Here is a 17,297-nt window from a genome sequence, read left to right as displayed (position 1 = left end):
TAGAATCACCGCTTTCCTCTCCAAGTATGTCACACATGGAAACCCTCACTCTGAGACTCCCAAGCCAGCCTCCTGTCACTTAGCTCTCACTGGCACGTAATCTAGTCAGAACAAAGGAGAAGTGAACTATTTTATGTCTGTTTCGCTGAAGAGTGAGGCCTTGATGGGACTTAAAGCTCTGACGAGACTGAGAATGTGACTCTGAAACAAATCACATCACTTACTTGGCCTTCTATAAAAAGCTTAAAAAAAAAAAATTGCTGGGGAGGCACAGCAGCAGATTAGACCAGGAGTCAGCAAATGCTTTCTATAAAGGGCCAGATAGATAGTAAATATTTTTAAGCTTTGCAGACCACACACAGTCTCTGCCACATGTGCTTCTTTTAAGAAACCAAAAATCAACTAAACGAACAAACAAACAAAAAAAACTCTTTTCAAAGGTAAAAACTACCTCTCAGGCTGTACAAAAAGGCCACAGGCTGTTCAAAATTTGGCCTGGGTCACAATTAGAAGAATTAGACTATGATTTCGGATGTTAGCCTAGGTTTTCAAACTGTTCCCTGAGAGAAACTGCATTGGACAAAGAAAGAAACTCTGAGAGAGATGAAACACAAGAAGGTCCTCATAAGAAGCACTGGTTGCAGAAGCATGGAGAGAGAAAAGGAGGCTGGGGTGACCCAGATGGTCTCACTCCGTGGGGACTGTGTCACCCTTTACCAAAGACACACACTTGGGAATTTCTCTTCCTACCTGAACACGAGGATCTTGTCACCAAGCTTCACACTCTCCTCAATCAGGTGGAAAAGCAGTACCATCTTGGGAGAGTTCTCCAAGACACCTGTCTGATAATTAGTCAAAAGGTCCTTGGCCTGTAGGGGAGAAATGAAGCGGCTTGGAACAGGTCCATGGTCAGATCACTAGAAATACAATTCTCTCCCTCCAAGGCAGCAGTTCACAGGCAACCTTTATAGTTCCCTCCAAAGACCTTGGCAGGATACTGCACTGAGCACACACCACCCACTCCCCACTAAGGCTTTTGCACCATCCTCTCTTAGCAGTGATTTATGGCCACAGAAGGACCAGCTTGACTCACCCACTCATATGTGACAATGTTGTTGCCTCGCTCCTGGAAAGGGTTAAAGCCAACCCCCTGTAGGAACTTGGTATTTGTCGCCTCTCCCACTGCAGAGGCCAAGGTACTATCCTCTCCCTTGCTTTTTGTTCCCTGTGATGGGCAGCGGGCACTTGTTCCTGCTGAACCAAGCTCTTCCACGTCTAAGTCCTGCTCATTGGCCAAACTCTCCTTCTGAAGGGCTTCATAGAGCACATCGGGGTGATTCCAGATCTGAAGTTCAAGTTAAAGGAGAAGTAGCACAGGGTAGAGAACAATCTAAGGGTGTCTTAGGGAGTTTGGAACCATGCATTTGTTCAAACACTCATCTTCCACAACACACACTGTCATATCAAAAATTAAAGTCTCCCCAAAACCCTCATAGCCAAAGAGCCTATATACATCACTTTTCAATAACCAACTCTGATTGCCACAATACATGAATGGGAGAATTCACACCATGCCAGTATATTTGGTACACAACCAGAAAGGCTGCGTTGCAACCCTAGCATTCTTATTTATTGATTTATTTTTTTTTAAAGATTTATTCATTTTACTTTTTGGCCTCTGACTCAGAAGGATTTTTTTTTTTTCTTTTTTTTTAATCTCTTTAGTGCAGTATATGGAGGTTCCCAGGCTAGGGTCCAATCGGAGCTTCAGCTCGCTGCAGCACAGGATCCTTAACTCTGAGTGAGGCCAGGGATTGAACCTACATCCTCATTGATCCTAGTCAGGTTTGCTACCACTGAGTCACAACAGGAACTCTGCATTCTTATTTAAAGAGGAACAAGAACATTACTATTTCTCCCTATGGCTACAGCCAACTACTGTATGAAACTATGAAACAGACCAACCTCCCTATGGACAAATATATCTAATTTATAGATGATCAGTTATAAGTCATTTCATGGACTATTCCTGGCAGGAGTTGAGAATTGCAGGAGAAAGGGGTAAGGGGTGGAGGGAGGTGTACGCTGGCACTACAGTATCTTCACAGATTATGTCTGCTTTAGCTCCCTGGACCTCATCTAGGACTGTGGCTATAAAAGAAATATTTTGAAACCCCATCTATGCCCAGATTTATTAAAGCAGTAATCAGTCAGGAATAATATCCAACAGGTTGGCTGAGAGCTGTCAAAGAAACAGGTCCCTTGAGAGGCAACAAACAGCATCTGGCCAAAGACACATGAGGGTTCATTAACTTGCTCATGAGGCTTAGTGTTAAAGATACCCCAGCCTTCCTGTCCCCTAACCAGTTCAAGCACTATCAGAATGAAAGAGATCTTGATCTGATTAAATATAGAATCAAATGTAAGGTACCCCTAATAACTTTTCTAAGCTATATATTTCTTGAATTCTAATCACACTGTCAAAAACTCTGCCCCACAATGTTCTTCCATCACTCCATTTATCAAATAAAAAAAAAAAAATAGCAAAGAATTCTCTTATGGCTCAGTGAGTTAAGGATCCGATGCTGTCACTGCAGCAGCTTGGGTCACTGCTGTGACACAGGTTTGATCCCTGGCCTGGGAATTTCCATATGCCATGGGCTCAGCCAAAAACAAACAAACAAACAAACAAAAATCAGTGTAAAGGGAAGTGATTTCTCAAGTTTCCTATAACGAGTTGTGCAGCTGAGTTGCACAATTGCAATGGGCACCATTCATATTATAATCTATGAGTGGCACTCTCAGGAATGACCTCAGAGTCCCCAATGCAGTGAACTGAGGGGGCCCCTCTCACTTTATTTTCTTTTATCAGGTACTCCCAACAGAAATAACTCCCTCGGGATCACGTGCATCCTTGGTCTGTATCTCAGTATTCCCCAAGGCTTCAACACACCTTGCAGCACACACAGAAGGCCTTGAGGGGGTTCAACCCCAGCCAGCCACTGCTACCACAGTCGCGGAAGCGGTCCATGAACTGCGTATATAAATCGCGCTGGATCTTGGAGAGTCGCACCAGGATCACATTTTCTTCCTTGGCAGGGAGATGAATCTTCAGCACAGTGTGGCCTCTCCTACAAAGATACAAATCAGAATTGACAAGGCATTGTGGCCAGGAGGGGTCAGTGCAGGATAAAAACACAACCCTGCATTTCTGCTATACCTCCTTCTTTAGGATCTCGACATTCACAGCAGCCTTGCAATAATGAAGATTGGTTCAGCAGCAACCAAGAAACTCATTCAAGATAAAAATTAAGGCAAAGAGCCAGTGATCCGCCCCAAATCACTGAATGGGAGACCAGGGGAACTCCAGATGCTTACCCTGATCCAGGACTGCTTCTCTGAGCTTTCTGCACACGTGCCCCATTAACAAAGAAAAACAAGGGGATGCTTTAGACTAGCCTAATCTTCTAAGATGCTGAAGCTGGCGAGGCCATACCCCATAGAACTACCACTTTATTCTTTCACTCAAGTCATAGAATGGTAGCTATCTCCTGCTTCTCTTAACAAGTGAGGCAGGTATCCCTAGTAACTTCCAAGATTAACTTCTGGGAGAAGCAATTCTGGGTCAAACTTTCAGAGAGTGAAGTACTGCATATCCACCATTTGCAAGCTATCCAGAAAAAGGGAAGTTTTACTATAGCCCTACTAGAAAGCCCCCTACCCCAACCCATTGTAACAACCATTCCCCTTCAAGAAAAGCCTTTGTATGCCAGTTTCATCAGGGAGCTCCAAGGATTCAGAAAACCGAGCTTGGAGGCTGGCTCACCTCTGCACAAAGCCCTCCAGGAGGCTGTGCAGGACGTGACTCCGGTACCGCATGAGGCGGACATCCTGAGGCGTGCTGTCGATACATTGTCCATTCAGGATGGGGCGCTCAAACATGTTGCTGAACTCTTGCCGGGTGCCAAGGAAGTCTGGGCGCACAAAGTCCACCATGCACCAGTACTCGATGAGGTTGTTCTGCAGGGGGTACCCGGTCAGCACCACCCGGCGGCGAGAGCGAATGTTCTTCAGGGCCTGTGAGGTGCTGGCCTGGCAGTTTTTGATGCGGTGTCCCTCGTCACAGATCACCACATCAGGACCAGGACGGCATAAGGCCTTCTCAAACTCTAGGGAGGGAAGAGGATCCGGAGTAAGAGGGTGAGAGGGCCTGCTCTTAGTCAACAATATGAGAAGTAGGGGTGCACCCTGGAGGAGACAGAAGAAATGAAGGAAGCAGGAAAGCAAGAGTCAGCCCCCATTGGTGAAAGGGAGCCAGCCATCCAAGCACCTGCGCATCTGTGTGACATGTTAACCTGGCCTGTTGACTCTTGTGGTAAATATCCCTTTTCCCTCTTTCCTTTCTTTATTTTTTTTCCCTTTAGGCTAAGAGTAAAACTGGATTCCTAGGGCTTACACTAACTAGGCAGCAGGGAGTATGAGTTTACAGAGAACCAGCCTAAGACTAAAAATTAGTTTGGGAGTTCCCATCATGGCGCAGCGGAAACGAGTCCGACTAGGAACCATGAAGTTGTGGGTTGAATCCCTGGCCTCGCTCAGTGGGTTAAGGATCTGGCATTGCAATGAGCTGTGGTATAGGCTGCTGTGGCTGTGGCTGTGGTATAGGCTGGCAGCTGCAGCTCTGATTCAATCCCTAGCCCAGGAACCTTCACATGCCGCAGGTGCAGACCTAAAAAAAAAAAAAAAACCCACATGAGTTTGGATGATATGGATGGGAATAATCCACACACTTCTATCTGCTCTCACCATTGTCTTGGCACCCTCTGAGGGCTGGCTGGAGGGAACTAGCTAAAGGACAAGGTCTTCCTGGAGTTACTCATTGCTAAAAGACAAATTCATCTCAGCTCTAACACAGAAGCAAATCTAGAATAAACATAATATCATAGGAGAAGAGACCTATAAAATGAAAAAGTCTCTGAACCCTAAAAAAATTTTCTTCTCCAGATAGACAAAAGCTCCTTAGAAAAGGGAAAGAATAAGAACTATGAGAAGAATGGCTTTCACGAAAAAAAAAAAAAAAAAGAAAAAAGAAAACTGGGACAAATTCTTCTTTTATAAATTCACAAACAATATTATTACTACTCTGTATATTAGTGATTTAAAAACTTCATAAATATTTTCTTAATGCTATCTCAGAATATCTCCAGGAACTGGTAAATGGAGAAATTACTCTGTTCTGTGAAAGGCACAGGGGAGTCTTTCCCAAGCTGGTTTGAGGCCTGGCCTCACCAGAATTCCACTGCCTACAGAGATAGCAGTACCTTCTGAGAGTCAGTGTAGGTCATCCCATCCATCTCAGGGACCAGGATTTCTGGTTCCTGACAATACAACTCACATTAATAATGCTTCTTGGAGTTCCCGTCGTGGGTCAGTGGTTAGAGAACCTGACCAGCATACTTGAGGACGCAGGTTCAATCTCTGGCCTCTCTTAGTGGGTTAAGGATCTGGCATTGCCGTGAGTTGTGGTGTAGGTTGCAGATGAAGCTTGGATCCTGTGTTGCTGTGGCTGTGGTGTAGGCCGGTGGCTACAGTTCTAATTGGACCCCTAGCCTGGAAACCTCCATATGCCGTGGGAGCAGCCCTAAAAAAACAACAACAACAACAACAATAATAATAATAATAATAATAATAATAATAATAATGCTTCCCATTTGACTAGGTGCTACAGCAGACACTATTTCTTTACCCCTGAATCACCCCTAGGAGGACCCAGAGAGGCTGCCTACCTCTCCGAAACTCCTGCTGCCGATCTTCCTCATCCAAATCAATGATAACTGGGTGAGAACGTTTCTTGGTTTTCTTCGGTCTACTTGTGGTAAAGGATTTCTTCAGGGTGAGGAGTCTGTACATTTCGTACCCCATCAGCAGCACCCCACCCTCTGACACCCAATCAGCCATCACTTTAGCACGAGCTGCCATTGTCCTGCAAGAGTGAACAGAAAGAAAATATTGCTTCCCCTGCTTCTCGGAAATGATCTCTACAATCACAGCTATGTTGATGTACATTCAGAAGTCCTGATTGCTAAAGACTTCAGGTTGCAGCATCACATGCCTGGCCAGCTGCCCGAGGACTTTTCGACTATCCTAGAAATACAAATTGCACTGGGATGAACTAGGTCACTGATGATGGTTAAAGAGCAAAAAACAGAAATTCAATGGCACAAGGCAAGCAAAAGTGACAACTCCCTTGGATATACATGTATGACTACAACATTACATTTGAGGGAGAATTTCGTTATTCCCATAATAAATACAAAGTAGTAAAAGCAAGGGCAGTATTTTGCACTCCACCAGCCCAGGCCCTGGTGAGTAAAGAAACAAGGATACATGGTAAAGGAAAAAGAACAATAGAGACCAGATGACACTGAGCACATTCCTTCTACTCCTAAGCAACTTGTGCCCTTGCTGTATTTCATTAAGTGCATATGGAATAACAGGCCTGAAATCTAGGAAAGAAGAGCAGGTGATCAGCTACCTGTGGGGCCACTCAGCCACCTGTGGGGCCTTTTCCTTTTCTAAGGGGATTTTGTCTGTCTGGAGTCTCCTCATTTTGATGTGTGTGACCAAACATCAAACAAAGACAGGCTCTTCAAAAAAGAAAACCTACCTTCTCAATTACACATATCAGTGAGAGGAAAGGGTAACATGGCTAACTGGCCTGGATCAAGAAAAAGCTTTAGATTTTTGGAAATCAGGTGGAATTTAGAGAATGGAAATATAAATAATTTTATTTAAATCTGAAACAAAAAAAAGGTTTGCACCTTTCAATGCTTGGAAGTTGTACTGTTTAAAGTCAACTATAGGTTGGTACTTAAGAGACTGATGACTAGGTTTCTAAGAAAAGATAAACATAAAACGTGACAAGTTAGAAGATGGAAAGTTTCATTTTTATTATATTACTATATACATGGGAAAATGTGACCATGCACAAAGATTTTTCAGGATATGAAAGCATTTTCAAGCAGAACACAAGAAATTTCCCAGGCTACCTAATTCTGACTTTACCGAAAAACAAGGTAGAGAAAAAATGACTAGCAAGAAGAAAGAGAAGGACACATCAAGAAACCAAAAGGAATCTGGGAGGACAAGGCACATACCCAGACAGACTGCCCTGACATCTAGATCCTGGAAAGAAGTCTAAAAAGAAAGGGACATAGAAGAGAGGGCAGGCCACCTACTTGTGCTCATCATTCAAGATGTGAACTTTAAAGAACCGAGGCTGGATTTCTTCAGGCTTGTTGTCAGCTGGAAGGGCTTCAGGAGCTGGGAGCCACATGTTGAACTCTGCCAGCCAATTCTGAAGAGTATTAACCTGTCAGAAAGTCAAGTCCAAAAAGAGAGTCTTAGAGGACAAGCTCAGAGCTGAGTTCATCAAGCTTTTTAGCACCCAGTAAGGCATTACTCCCAGAGCTTTGCAGAGGGATGACTAAGCAGTGCCTTCCCAAATTCTTACCGGCACAATGGCAAGGACAGTTTTGGCTGGCGTGTGGCGGAAGAGGACGTCGATGAAAGAGATCACTTGTAAAGTTTTCCCCAAACCCATGCTGTGGGCCAGGATACAGCCAAAGCCACTACTGGTCTTAAACCTCTCCAGGGACTCAACCAGGTTATCATATAGGAACCGGATCCCACCAATCTGACAGGGAACAAAGAGACAGTTATCTTTGGCTGGGAAAGACCAGGAGTCTAGTTTTACTACTTACTCTGGAATTAGCCAAAATGAAATAATTGAGCAGATACTATACCAGAGAGCTGGTGTAGATGGCTACAGAAGTTTCCCTGTCCCCTGACTAGTTTACTGGCCAGTGACATGCTTCTTGGAGAAAACACAGAAAAGCATTCACCTAGTACAGCTGCCCATCTGAGGTGAGAATCTTCAGTACCAAATTCCTGACAGGATCTTTCACTCAGCCTTGGCCTGAGGCTTATCTCAAGGCAGCCCATTCCACAGGGAGCAGTTCTTATTGGTAGAGTTCTTATGCTGAGTCAGCCTTAGGCTTCATGGCTCTTTCACTCACTGGTCCTGGTTCTAGGTTCTGGGTCAACACAAACTACTCTGATCCCTTCTATCATAAAGTCCCTTCTCTCCTGGAGCCACGACTTCTTAAAGTGCTGCTCTCCAGGGAACATCTCAATCAATCTTGCAGATCTCATAGGAGGAGGCTCAAGATTATAAACCAAGAGATCAGCACATTCTACATGATAGGGCAAACTGGAGGCTTGTCCCTTCCCATCCATCAGGAATCCTGAAGCATCAACTACTAGGAGGAAGAATCAGGCCTTTCCAATAGCTATTGCCAGTACCAAACAAGTACTTTACAAACTGTGATGCTAACAACCACCAGCAGGTAATGTCCACAGCAAGAAAGCTGAAAGAAGACAAAGAGGAGAGTCTAGGTTTGCTGTACCTGATGAGGTTTCACTGCCCGTGCCAACTGTGGGGCCAGGAAGACGTTCTCCTCCTCCGGAGGGTGGTTCAGGTTGACGAGGACCCGCCCCAGAGCATCGCGCTGATTTAAGACATCATTCACATGGGTGCCACCCTTCTCCTCTTCCTCATCCTCCTCACTGACAGACTCACTGCTGTCCACGATGTGTAGAGTGTCCTCCTCTCCAGAGCTCAGTTCAATCACCTCTGAGACAGCCAACAAAACAACACAAAAACCAAAACTCAGGGAGAAGACATAATTTACTGCCAGTTGTTGAAGCAAGAGGGCATGGAAACAAATTTAGAACTTGTTATCACTTACTAAAAAAAATTTTTTTTCTTTCTAGGGCTACATGTGTGGCATTCAGAAGCTCCCAGGCTAGGGGTCGAATCCGAGCTACAGCTGCCTGCCTACACTACAGCCACAGCAACTCAGGATCCAAGCTGCATCTGCGACCTACACTGCACCCATTGAGCAAGGCCAAGGATCGAACCCACATCCCCTGGATACTAATCAGGTTCTTAACCCACTGAGCCACAATGGGAACTCCAAAATTTTGATTTTTATTATTTTTCACTTCCAACATCAAGTTAAGATAAAGGGAAAACATATTTACCAAGAAAACTCAAAGAAATTTTCCAGAGTCAGACCATGACCACAAACTGAATGAAGATGGACTGAACTCTTTTCTTTTCAAAGGTATAGCCAATCTCTCACGGTGAACACTGGGAAAGGAGGAAGGAGGGGAACCTCTGGCTTGATCTTACCATCTCGACTGCTTTTTTCATCCTCACTGCCACTGCTACTGTCCAAACAAATGACCTCTTGGGTCAAGACCCGGGGAGGCAATTGGGGACCATCACTTGCTCTTAGGACAATTTCCTCTAGGGAGAAAAAAGATAGAAGGGAATGTCAAAACCACATTTAGCTCAAACATATTTTCCAAAATGATGTGCCATCCTTCTTTGTGGTTCTCAGGGGAACTATCCCCTGAGGAGAGAAGTAGAAAACATCTCAAAAACCCCAGACCTCTTTCCAAATTCCCTTTTCTCTATTGGCTCTTACATCCTACTAAAAAAGGAACCTGAGGACTAGAAAAGGTCCTAATCCCTTGATATTTTAAGATCCAAAGTTATGGGGGGGGGAATCTAAATAAGAGCAATTTGAGGAGGTACTTCTTTACCCATCTTAACATTTTATTTATTTATTTATTTATTTATTTTTGTCTCTTTGCCTTTTCCAGGGCAGCTCCCACTGCATATGGAGGTTCGCAGGCTAGGGGTCTAATTGGAGCTGTAGCCACCAGCCTACACTAGAGCCACAGCAACGCAGGATCCGAGCCGCATCTGCGACCCACACCACAGCTCACGGCAATGCTGGATCCTTAACCCACTGGGCAAGGCCATGGATTGAACCCGCAACCTCATGGTTCCTAGTCAGATTCGTTAACCACTGTGCCACGACAGGAACTCCCCATCTTAACGTTTTAAATGAGATCCTTCTAAAAACTGAACGACTTGAAAGGATTCTTGAGAGGCCATGGTCTTATTCCAGATCTGTCCTTGACCACTGTGGGTACTGAGGGCCTCAACTCCCTGTAGCACAGGATTATTCCTGCCATGTCCACTGCTTACCGGGAAGAAACTCCAGGGGAACGGTGGGAATGGGGGCTGCGTAATCCTTCCTCTGCTGCTCCAGGCGTTTCCTCCTTTCCAATTCTTCCTGTTGTGCCGCTTTGGTAACTGGCTCCAATTGATCCTCCCGGAGCAGCTTTCTAAACATTAAAATAAGACAGAACACTTGGGTTCACTTGAGATTTGAGCGATATAATGTCAAGCGGAAGAGAGAAACCATCATTGCTGAGGTCAGAGAGCTGAAGTGGGAGGAGAAACCACATCAGTCCCACTACATCCATGCAATGGGCAAGGTAAAGTTCCACAGTGGGAACACCTTCATCTTTACCATTAATTGGGGCACCCAGCTTACACTTTTCTTCTAAAGAAACAGGACTCTCCTCAAACCAGTCCTTCTGCTACTGACAACCCGCATTGAAGATAATGCTTCTAATCCCTCCCTTCTCCTCTTCCCCAGAGCACAGCTCACCGTATGTTTCTCCGCATGTGGGAGGGCTTCTGAGCTCTCTTCTTTTTGGGGTCCTCGGAGGCTAGGCTCTTGCCTTGGTGGCGCCTAAGCTGCTCTGAAGGCTCAGACTGAGATGAGGTAGTTGAAGTGCACCGCGGTGGCCGCTGCCCATCTTCCCCCAGCTGGGCACACTCAGTGCCACACATGTCTTCCAGGGATGGGTCTGAAAAGACAATGGGAAAGAGGTGTCAGGGACCAAACTTTACTAGAGGAAATGTGGGTTTTGATGCCAGACTTGAAAGGGTTCAAATCTCAACACAGTAACTTACTAGCTGGAGATCTAATAAGGCAAGTTACATCTCTCTGAACCTCAATGGATGTATCTATAAAATGAGGACAGTAATGCCCGCACTTCAGAGCTGTTGTGAGGACTAAATAGTGTGCATGCTTAGAACCAAGCCTGGTTCTAAGTAGGCTCACAAGAAAGGAAAGCCATTACTCCTGATATAATTTAGTGCTATAATCAGAGTGAGGAAGTGTCATGGCCTCAGACTACTCAGAAAGGGACAACTTGGTTCCAAATGCAGCTCACACTCACTTGCGTAACTCTAAGCAAGTCTCTTCTGCCAACGGGGAGAACGCTCCTCCCTTTAGTGTTTAACATGCTCACTCACTCAACTCACCATTTAAGGAGAGCTTACAACATGCATTCTTGATGCTTCAAGGAATATTTATAAGACTCTTTCCTTCGAGGAGTTTGTTTTCTAGATATAAAAGACAAGATGGGCTAAATACTACACGAGGGGCAGGCCAACTGACCAAAAGAACTTAAAAGTTTAAAATATCATTTTTCAGCCAGAGGTAATTAGCTAAACCAAGAATAATTATGTTAGGGCCACAGGAATATGAAATGTACTGCTTCGTGGGATGATCACACAAGGAATTACATGGGAGGTAAACTGTGAGAACTTAAAAGATGAACAAAATGTCTAAAGGTTTTTCTTTTGGGACAGGAGGAAAAAGGGAAAAGATTCCTGGCAGAGGGAGTGCCATCGTGATATCAACCACCAGCAAGGACTGGGGTTGGGGTAGGAAAGTCCATATACACATGCTTCAACTTCATGTGCTGAGTAGCATTCTGTTTGCTGGATGGGCAGGCTTTGAAAGCACACAGACCTGTCCCCAAGTTCACCAGAGCCTCCCAGATACAAGTACTACACAACCAAAAGGTCTTTCCCAAAGGTAAGAGAAAAACTAGAACAGAAATGGCGAAATTGAGGTGCTCTGGTCAGTGTCACTTGATCCTCAGGAAGGAAGGACTCAGGAAGATTGGTGTTTTTGTGGAATTATTTTTGTGTGTTATTTTGGATTTATCAGTTTTCCACTAAAGTCTTTTTTCTCTTATAGGATCCTATTCAGGATATCATATTGCATTTAGCTTTCATATTTTTTCTGTCTTCCCTAGATCGTAGCAATTCCAGTGTCTTTTGTGACATTGATACATTTTTGAAGAGTACTGGCCAGGTGTTTTGAAGACTGTCCCCCAATCTTGATAACTGGATTGGGATATGGTTTTTAGGAAAAAAATACCACAGAGGTGAGGCACCCTTCTCATCACATCTTATCAGGGTACACGGTATCAACATGATTTGTTACTGGTGACATTAACCTTGAAATGATGTCTGCAATATCTCTCCACTATAAAATCACTATCTTCCCTTTCCGTATTTTATTCACAAGAGGCCGACCACTAAGCCTGGCACACATTCAGGGAGAAGAGAATTAAGTTCCATTTCCTAGAATGAGAGACACCGAAGAATTTCTGGATATATGTTAAAACCACATACAAAAAAATGTTTGGGGGAGAGGGTACTTGACACTTGGAGAATGCTTAAAAGTTTCATCTACTAATTTCAACATTCATCAGTGGGTTTTACCTAGAGTAATTATTGCTGTGGTGTTCTAATGGTGGTTTTCTATTTCTCTCTTTTGCTTCCACATTTAATTATCTGAAATTTTTCTGTAACGGAGAGTTGTCCCTTTTTTCTCATTTATACAGTCAACATTTTAAAAAAATACCAGTATGGAGTCAGGAAGAAACATTCAACCCTGTAGACTTTGGTAAAGGGAGACCAGGGCTCAGTGAATGAACCAGTAAGCTGATACTACCAAGCTGAAAGAAAAACATATCACAGATCATCATCCTATAAACTCAACCACCAAAAAATACCAAAGGGTCATCTCATCACTGAGAACATGACTGTCGCAGATATTCTGTTACTGCTCACCTTCCATGGCTTGGTGTAGCCCCTCCCGCCCCATTACCATTCTGGGTTCCTTGTGGTCTCTTTCATATTGATGCTAGATTCTAGAACAGCATGGAGTTGGAAACTAATGTCTCAAGAGGTAACAGAGCTTAGGGGTTCAGTACAGACACTGAAGTCAGATTGTGCGGTGTGAAAGTCAGTTCTGCCCTTATAACCTTTCTGTTCCTCAATTATAAAATAACATTTGTAGTGTTATTCCTCAACCTGAGAGGGTTGTGGTAGTGATTACATGAGATAGGCTAAATAAAGCACTAGGATGATGCCTGACACATAGTAAATGATATGAAAAACAGCTGCTACTTTTACTGTGACTACCACTATTCCAGTTACAAAGAATGGGTTTGGTTTCTTCTTTCTTACAATAACTACAAGGTGAGTTTTTTCTCCCCTCATTCTAAATATGATAAACTGAAACCTTAAAAGGTTAAAAATGTTTACCTATGGGTATATAGGAAATAAGCAGGAAAACAGGAGCAGACAGTTAAAAAGCTTTGTAGTCAGGCAATCTTGGTGTTGAATACCGGCTCTGTCACTTACTAGTTCTATGTTCATGGGTTCCACTTCTCTGAGCCATAGTTCCCACATTTGTAAAATGAGGATGTAAACAGCTCTCTCATGGAAAATGTTATTCTTTAAACCCTGGTTGGCCGAACTCCATTCTCCCAACCACATTCAACAGTCCAGGAGCACACAAAGCTGTGGGGCTTGGTCAGCCATATTGGGTAGCAGTATTGATTTGTGTGGAGAACCTGAACTTCAATTATATATCAGAATGGATCAGAATTAAGATTTCAGGAGTTCCAAGACAGGGATGCCCACTCTCACCACTGCTCTTCAACATAGTTTTGGAAGTCCTAGCCACAGCAATTAGACAAACAAAAGAAATAAAAGGCATCCATATAGGAAGAGAAGAGATAAAACTGTTACTATATGCAGATGACATGATACTATACATAGAAAACCCTAAGGACTCAACCCCAAAACTACTTGAACTGATTAATAAATTCAGCAAAGTAGCAGGATATAAGATTAACATTCAGAAGTCAGTTGCATTTCTGTATACCAGCAATGAACTATTAGAAAAGGAATACAAAAATACGATACCTTTTAAAATTGCACCTCACAAAATCAAATACCTTGGAATACACCTGACCAAGGAGGTAAAGGACCTATATGCCGAGAACTATAAAACTTTAATCAAAGAAATCAAAGAAGATGTAAAGAAATGGAAAGATATTCCATGTTCCTGGATTGGGAAAATCAATATTGCAAAAATGGCCATCCTACCCAAAGCAATCTACAGATTCAATGCAATCCCTATCAAATGACCCATGACATTTTTCACAGAACTAGAACAAACAATCCAAACATTTATATGGAAAAACAAAAGACCCAGAATCGCCAAAGCAATCCTGAGAAACAAAAACCAAGCAGGAGGCATAACTCTCCCAGACTTCAAGAAATACTACAAAGCCACAGTCATCAAAACAGTGTGGTAATGGTACCAAAACAGACAGACAGACCAATGGAACAGAATAGAGAACCCGGAAATAAACCCTGACACCTATGGTCAATTAATCTTTGACAAAGGAGGCAAGAACATAAAATGGGAAAAAGAAAGTCTATTCAGCAAGCATTGCTGGGAAACCTGGACAGCAACATGCAAAGCAATGAAACTAGAACACACCCTCACACCATGCACAAAAATAAACTCCAAATGGCTGAAAGACTTAAATATAAGACAGGACACCATCAAACTCCTAGAAGAAAACATAGGCAAAACACTCTCTGACATCAACATCATGAATATTTTCTCAGGTCAGTCTCCCAAAGCAATAGAAATTAGAGCAAAAATAAACCCATGGGACCTCATCAAACTGAAAAGCTTTTGCACAGCAAAGGAAACCCAAAAGAAAACAAAAAGACAACTTACAGAATGGGAGAAAACAGTTTCAAATGATGCAACGGACAAGGGCTTAATCTCTAGAATATATAAACAACTTATACAACCCAACAGCAAAAAAACCAATCAATCAATGGAAAAATGGGCAAAAGACCTGAATAGACATTTCTCCAAAGAAGATATACAGATGGCCAACAAACACATGAAAAAATGCTCAACATCACTGATTATAAGAGAAATGCAAATCAAAACTACCATGAGATATCACCTCACACCAGTCAGAATGGCCATCATTAATAAATCCACAAATAACAAGTGCTGGAGGGGCTGTGGAGAAAAGGGAACCCTCCTGCACTCTTGGTGGGAATGTAAACTGGCACAGCCACTATGGAGAACAGTTTGGAGATACCTTAGAAATCTATCCATAGAACTTCCATATGACCCCGCAATCCCACTCTTGGGCATATATCCGGACAAAACTCTACTTAAAAGAGACACGTGCACCCGCATGTTCATTGCAGCACTATTCACAATAGCCAGGACGTGGAAACAACCCAAATGTCCATTGACAGAGGATTGGATTCGGAAGGTGTGGTATATATACACAATGGAATCCTACTCAGCCATAAAAAAGAATGACATAATGCCATTTGCAGCAACATGGATGGAACTAGAGAATCTCATCCTGAGTGAAATGAGCCAGAAAGACAAAGACAAATACCATATGATATCACTTATAACTGGAATCTAATATCCAGCACAAATGAACATCTCCTCAGAAAAGAAAATCATGGACTTGGAGAAGAGACTTGTGGTTGCCTGATGGGAGGGGGAGGGAGTGGGAGGGATCGGGAGCTTGGGCTTATCAGACACAACTTAGAATAGATTTACAAGGAGATCCTGCTGAATAGCATTGAGAACTTTGTCTAGATACTCATGATGCAACAGAAGAAAGGGTGGGGGAAAAAATGTAATTGTAATGTATACATGTAAGGATAACCTGACCCCCTTGCTGTACAGTGGGAAAATAAAAAAAAATTATTTAAAAAAATAAAAATAAAAAATAAAAATATTGTTACAGTAAAAAAAAAAAAAAAAAAAAAAAGATTTCAGGAGTTCCTGCTGTTGCACAGTGGGTTAAGAACCCTACTTCAGAACCATGAGGTTGCAGGTTCGATCCCTGGTCTTGCTCAGTGGGTTAAGGATCCAGCATTGCCATGAGCTGTGGCATAGGCTGCAGAAGCAGCTCGGATCCCGAGTTACTGTGGCCCTGGCGTAGGCCAGCGGCTACAGCTTCGATTCGACCTCTAGCCTGGGAACCTCCATATGCTGCAGAAGTAGCCCTAGAAAAGGCAAAAAGACAAAAGACAAAAAAAAAAAAAAAAAAAAAAAGAACCCTACTTCAGTGGCTCAGATTCAATCACCGGCCCAGCGCAGTGGATTGAGAACCCTACCTCAGTAGCTCAGATTCAATCACTGGCCTGGGAACTTCCATATACCATGGGTGTAGCCACGAGAAGAGAAAAGAAAAGAAAAGGAGAGAAGAGAAAAGATGAGAAAAAAAAGAGAAGAAAAGGGAGAAGCAGAAATGACCAATGTGAACTGCATTTTATTTTTACAAAATGAATGTTCCTTATACACACACACTCCACATTCTAAACCTTTTCACTTGAGACTGCCACAAATTAACCACTTTTTCTTCTCCTGTCCTCCGCTTTTAGTTTAGCCTAACATACATTCAAGTATTCACTATGTACCAGGTCCTGTGCCAAGGCACAATGGAATGGTCCATGTGGGAAAACACGTATACAATGGAGTGCCTAATAGCTATAACACTTAGGGAAAGGACATCTAATCCAGCCTTCCCTATTGCTGGTTTTGGGGAAAGGTGAAACTAACACCTTAGGCATTCTGCTAGGTGCCTAACAGAATGAGTAGACAGCAGATATTAAAGGAAGAAAAGAACGTTCCTATCATGGCACAGCAGAAACGAATCTAACTAGGGACTATGAGGTTGAGGGTTCCATCCCTGGCCTCACTCAGTGGGTTACTGATCCAGCGTTGCTGTGGCTGTGGTGTAGGCTGGCCACTGTAGCTCTGATTCGACCCCTAGCCTGGGAACCTCCATATGCTGCAGGTGCAGCCCTAAAAGCAAAAAAAAAGAAAAAGAAAAGAAAGAACATTCTAAACAGAGGAACATAAGCAAAAGTGTCTATTAGACTCTAAACAAGGTGGAATGATTAGGAAAGCACATACAGTTCAATACTGACTAAAACAAATTAAGCAAACAGCAGCAGGAGTGCCCTTCCAACCCAACAACCACTGCCCAGTCTCTTTCCAGGAGACTGTTGTCCAAGGAAAAGTTAAGTGCAGACTCAAGATTCTAGCACAGACATCAACCCCTGTTCTAAGAAGGACTACTTCCAAAGGCCTTTTCTTCCTAGCATTCTATGTCCCATTGCCTAGAGTTTAGGGGAGGGGGGAAGCTAAGCTGTC

The 17,297-nt window shown here is 43.3% G+C and overlaps 1 protein-coding gene across 4 annotated transcripts in view; it reads right to left on the bottom strand.

Annotated features, from left to right (window-relative positions):
- RAD54L2 (RAD54-like 2 (S. cerevisiae)) overlaps positions 1–17,297 on the bottom strand; it is a 118,785-nt gene that overhangs the window by 19,811 nt on the left and 81,677 nt on the right. For 3 of the 4 annotated variants that reach the window (XM_021068851.1, XM_021068850.1, XM_021068853.1), the window contains 11 exons: positions 10,593–10,794; positions 10,124–10,263; positions 9,257–9,373; positions 8,469–8,695; positions 7,514–7,696; positions 7,239–7,372; positions 5,787–5,983; positions 3,827–4,169; positions 2,954–3,131; positions 1,094–1,345; positions 751–869 (listed from right to left, as the gene is read on the bottom strand). In XM_021068851.1, coding sequence (XP_020924510.1) covers positions 751–869; positions 1,094–1,345; positions 2,954–3,131; positions 3,827–4,169; positions 5,787–5,983; positions 7,239–7,372; positions 7,514–7,696; positions 8,469–8,695; positions 9,257–9,373; positions 10,124–10,263; positions 10,593–10,794 — 2,092 coding nt within the window. Of the gene's footprint in view, positions 1–750; positions 870–1,093; positions 1,346–2,953; positions 3,132–3,826; positions 4,249–5,786; positions 5,984–7,238; positions 7,373–7,513; positions 7,697–8,468; positions 8,696–9,256; positions 9,374–10,123; positions 10,264–10,592; positions 10,795–17,297 lie in introns of those variants that run through there. The other variant, XM_021068854.1, reaches the window with a different exon arrangement.

Source organism: Sus scrofa, chromosome 13 (assembly GCF_000003025.6).
Source record: "Sus scrofa isolate TJ Tabasco breed Duroc chromosome 13, Sscrofa11.1, whole genome shotgun sequence".
NCBI classification, from domain to species: domain Eukaryota; kingdom Metazoa; phylum Chordata; class Mammalia; order Artiodactyla; family Suidae; genus Sus; species Sus scrofa.
The sequence above is the reverse complement of the archived record's forward strand: the minus strand, read 5'-3'. Positions and strand labels throughout refer to the sequence as shown.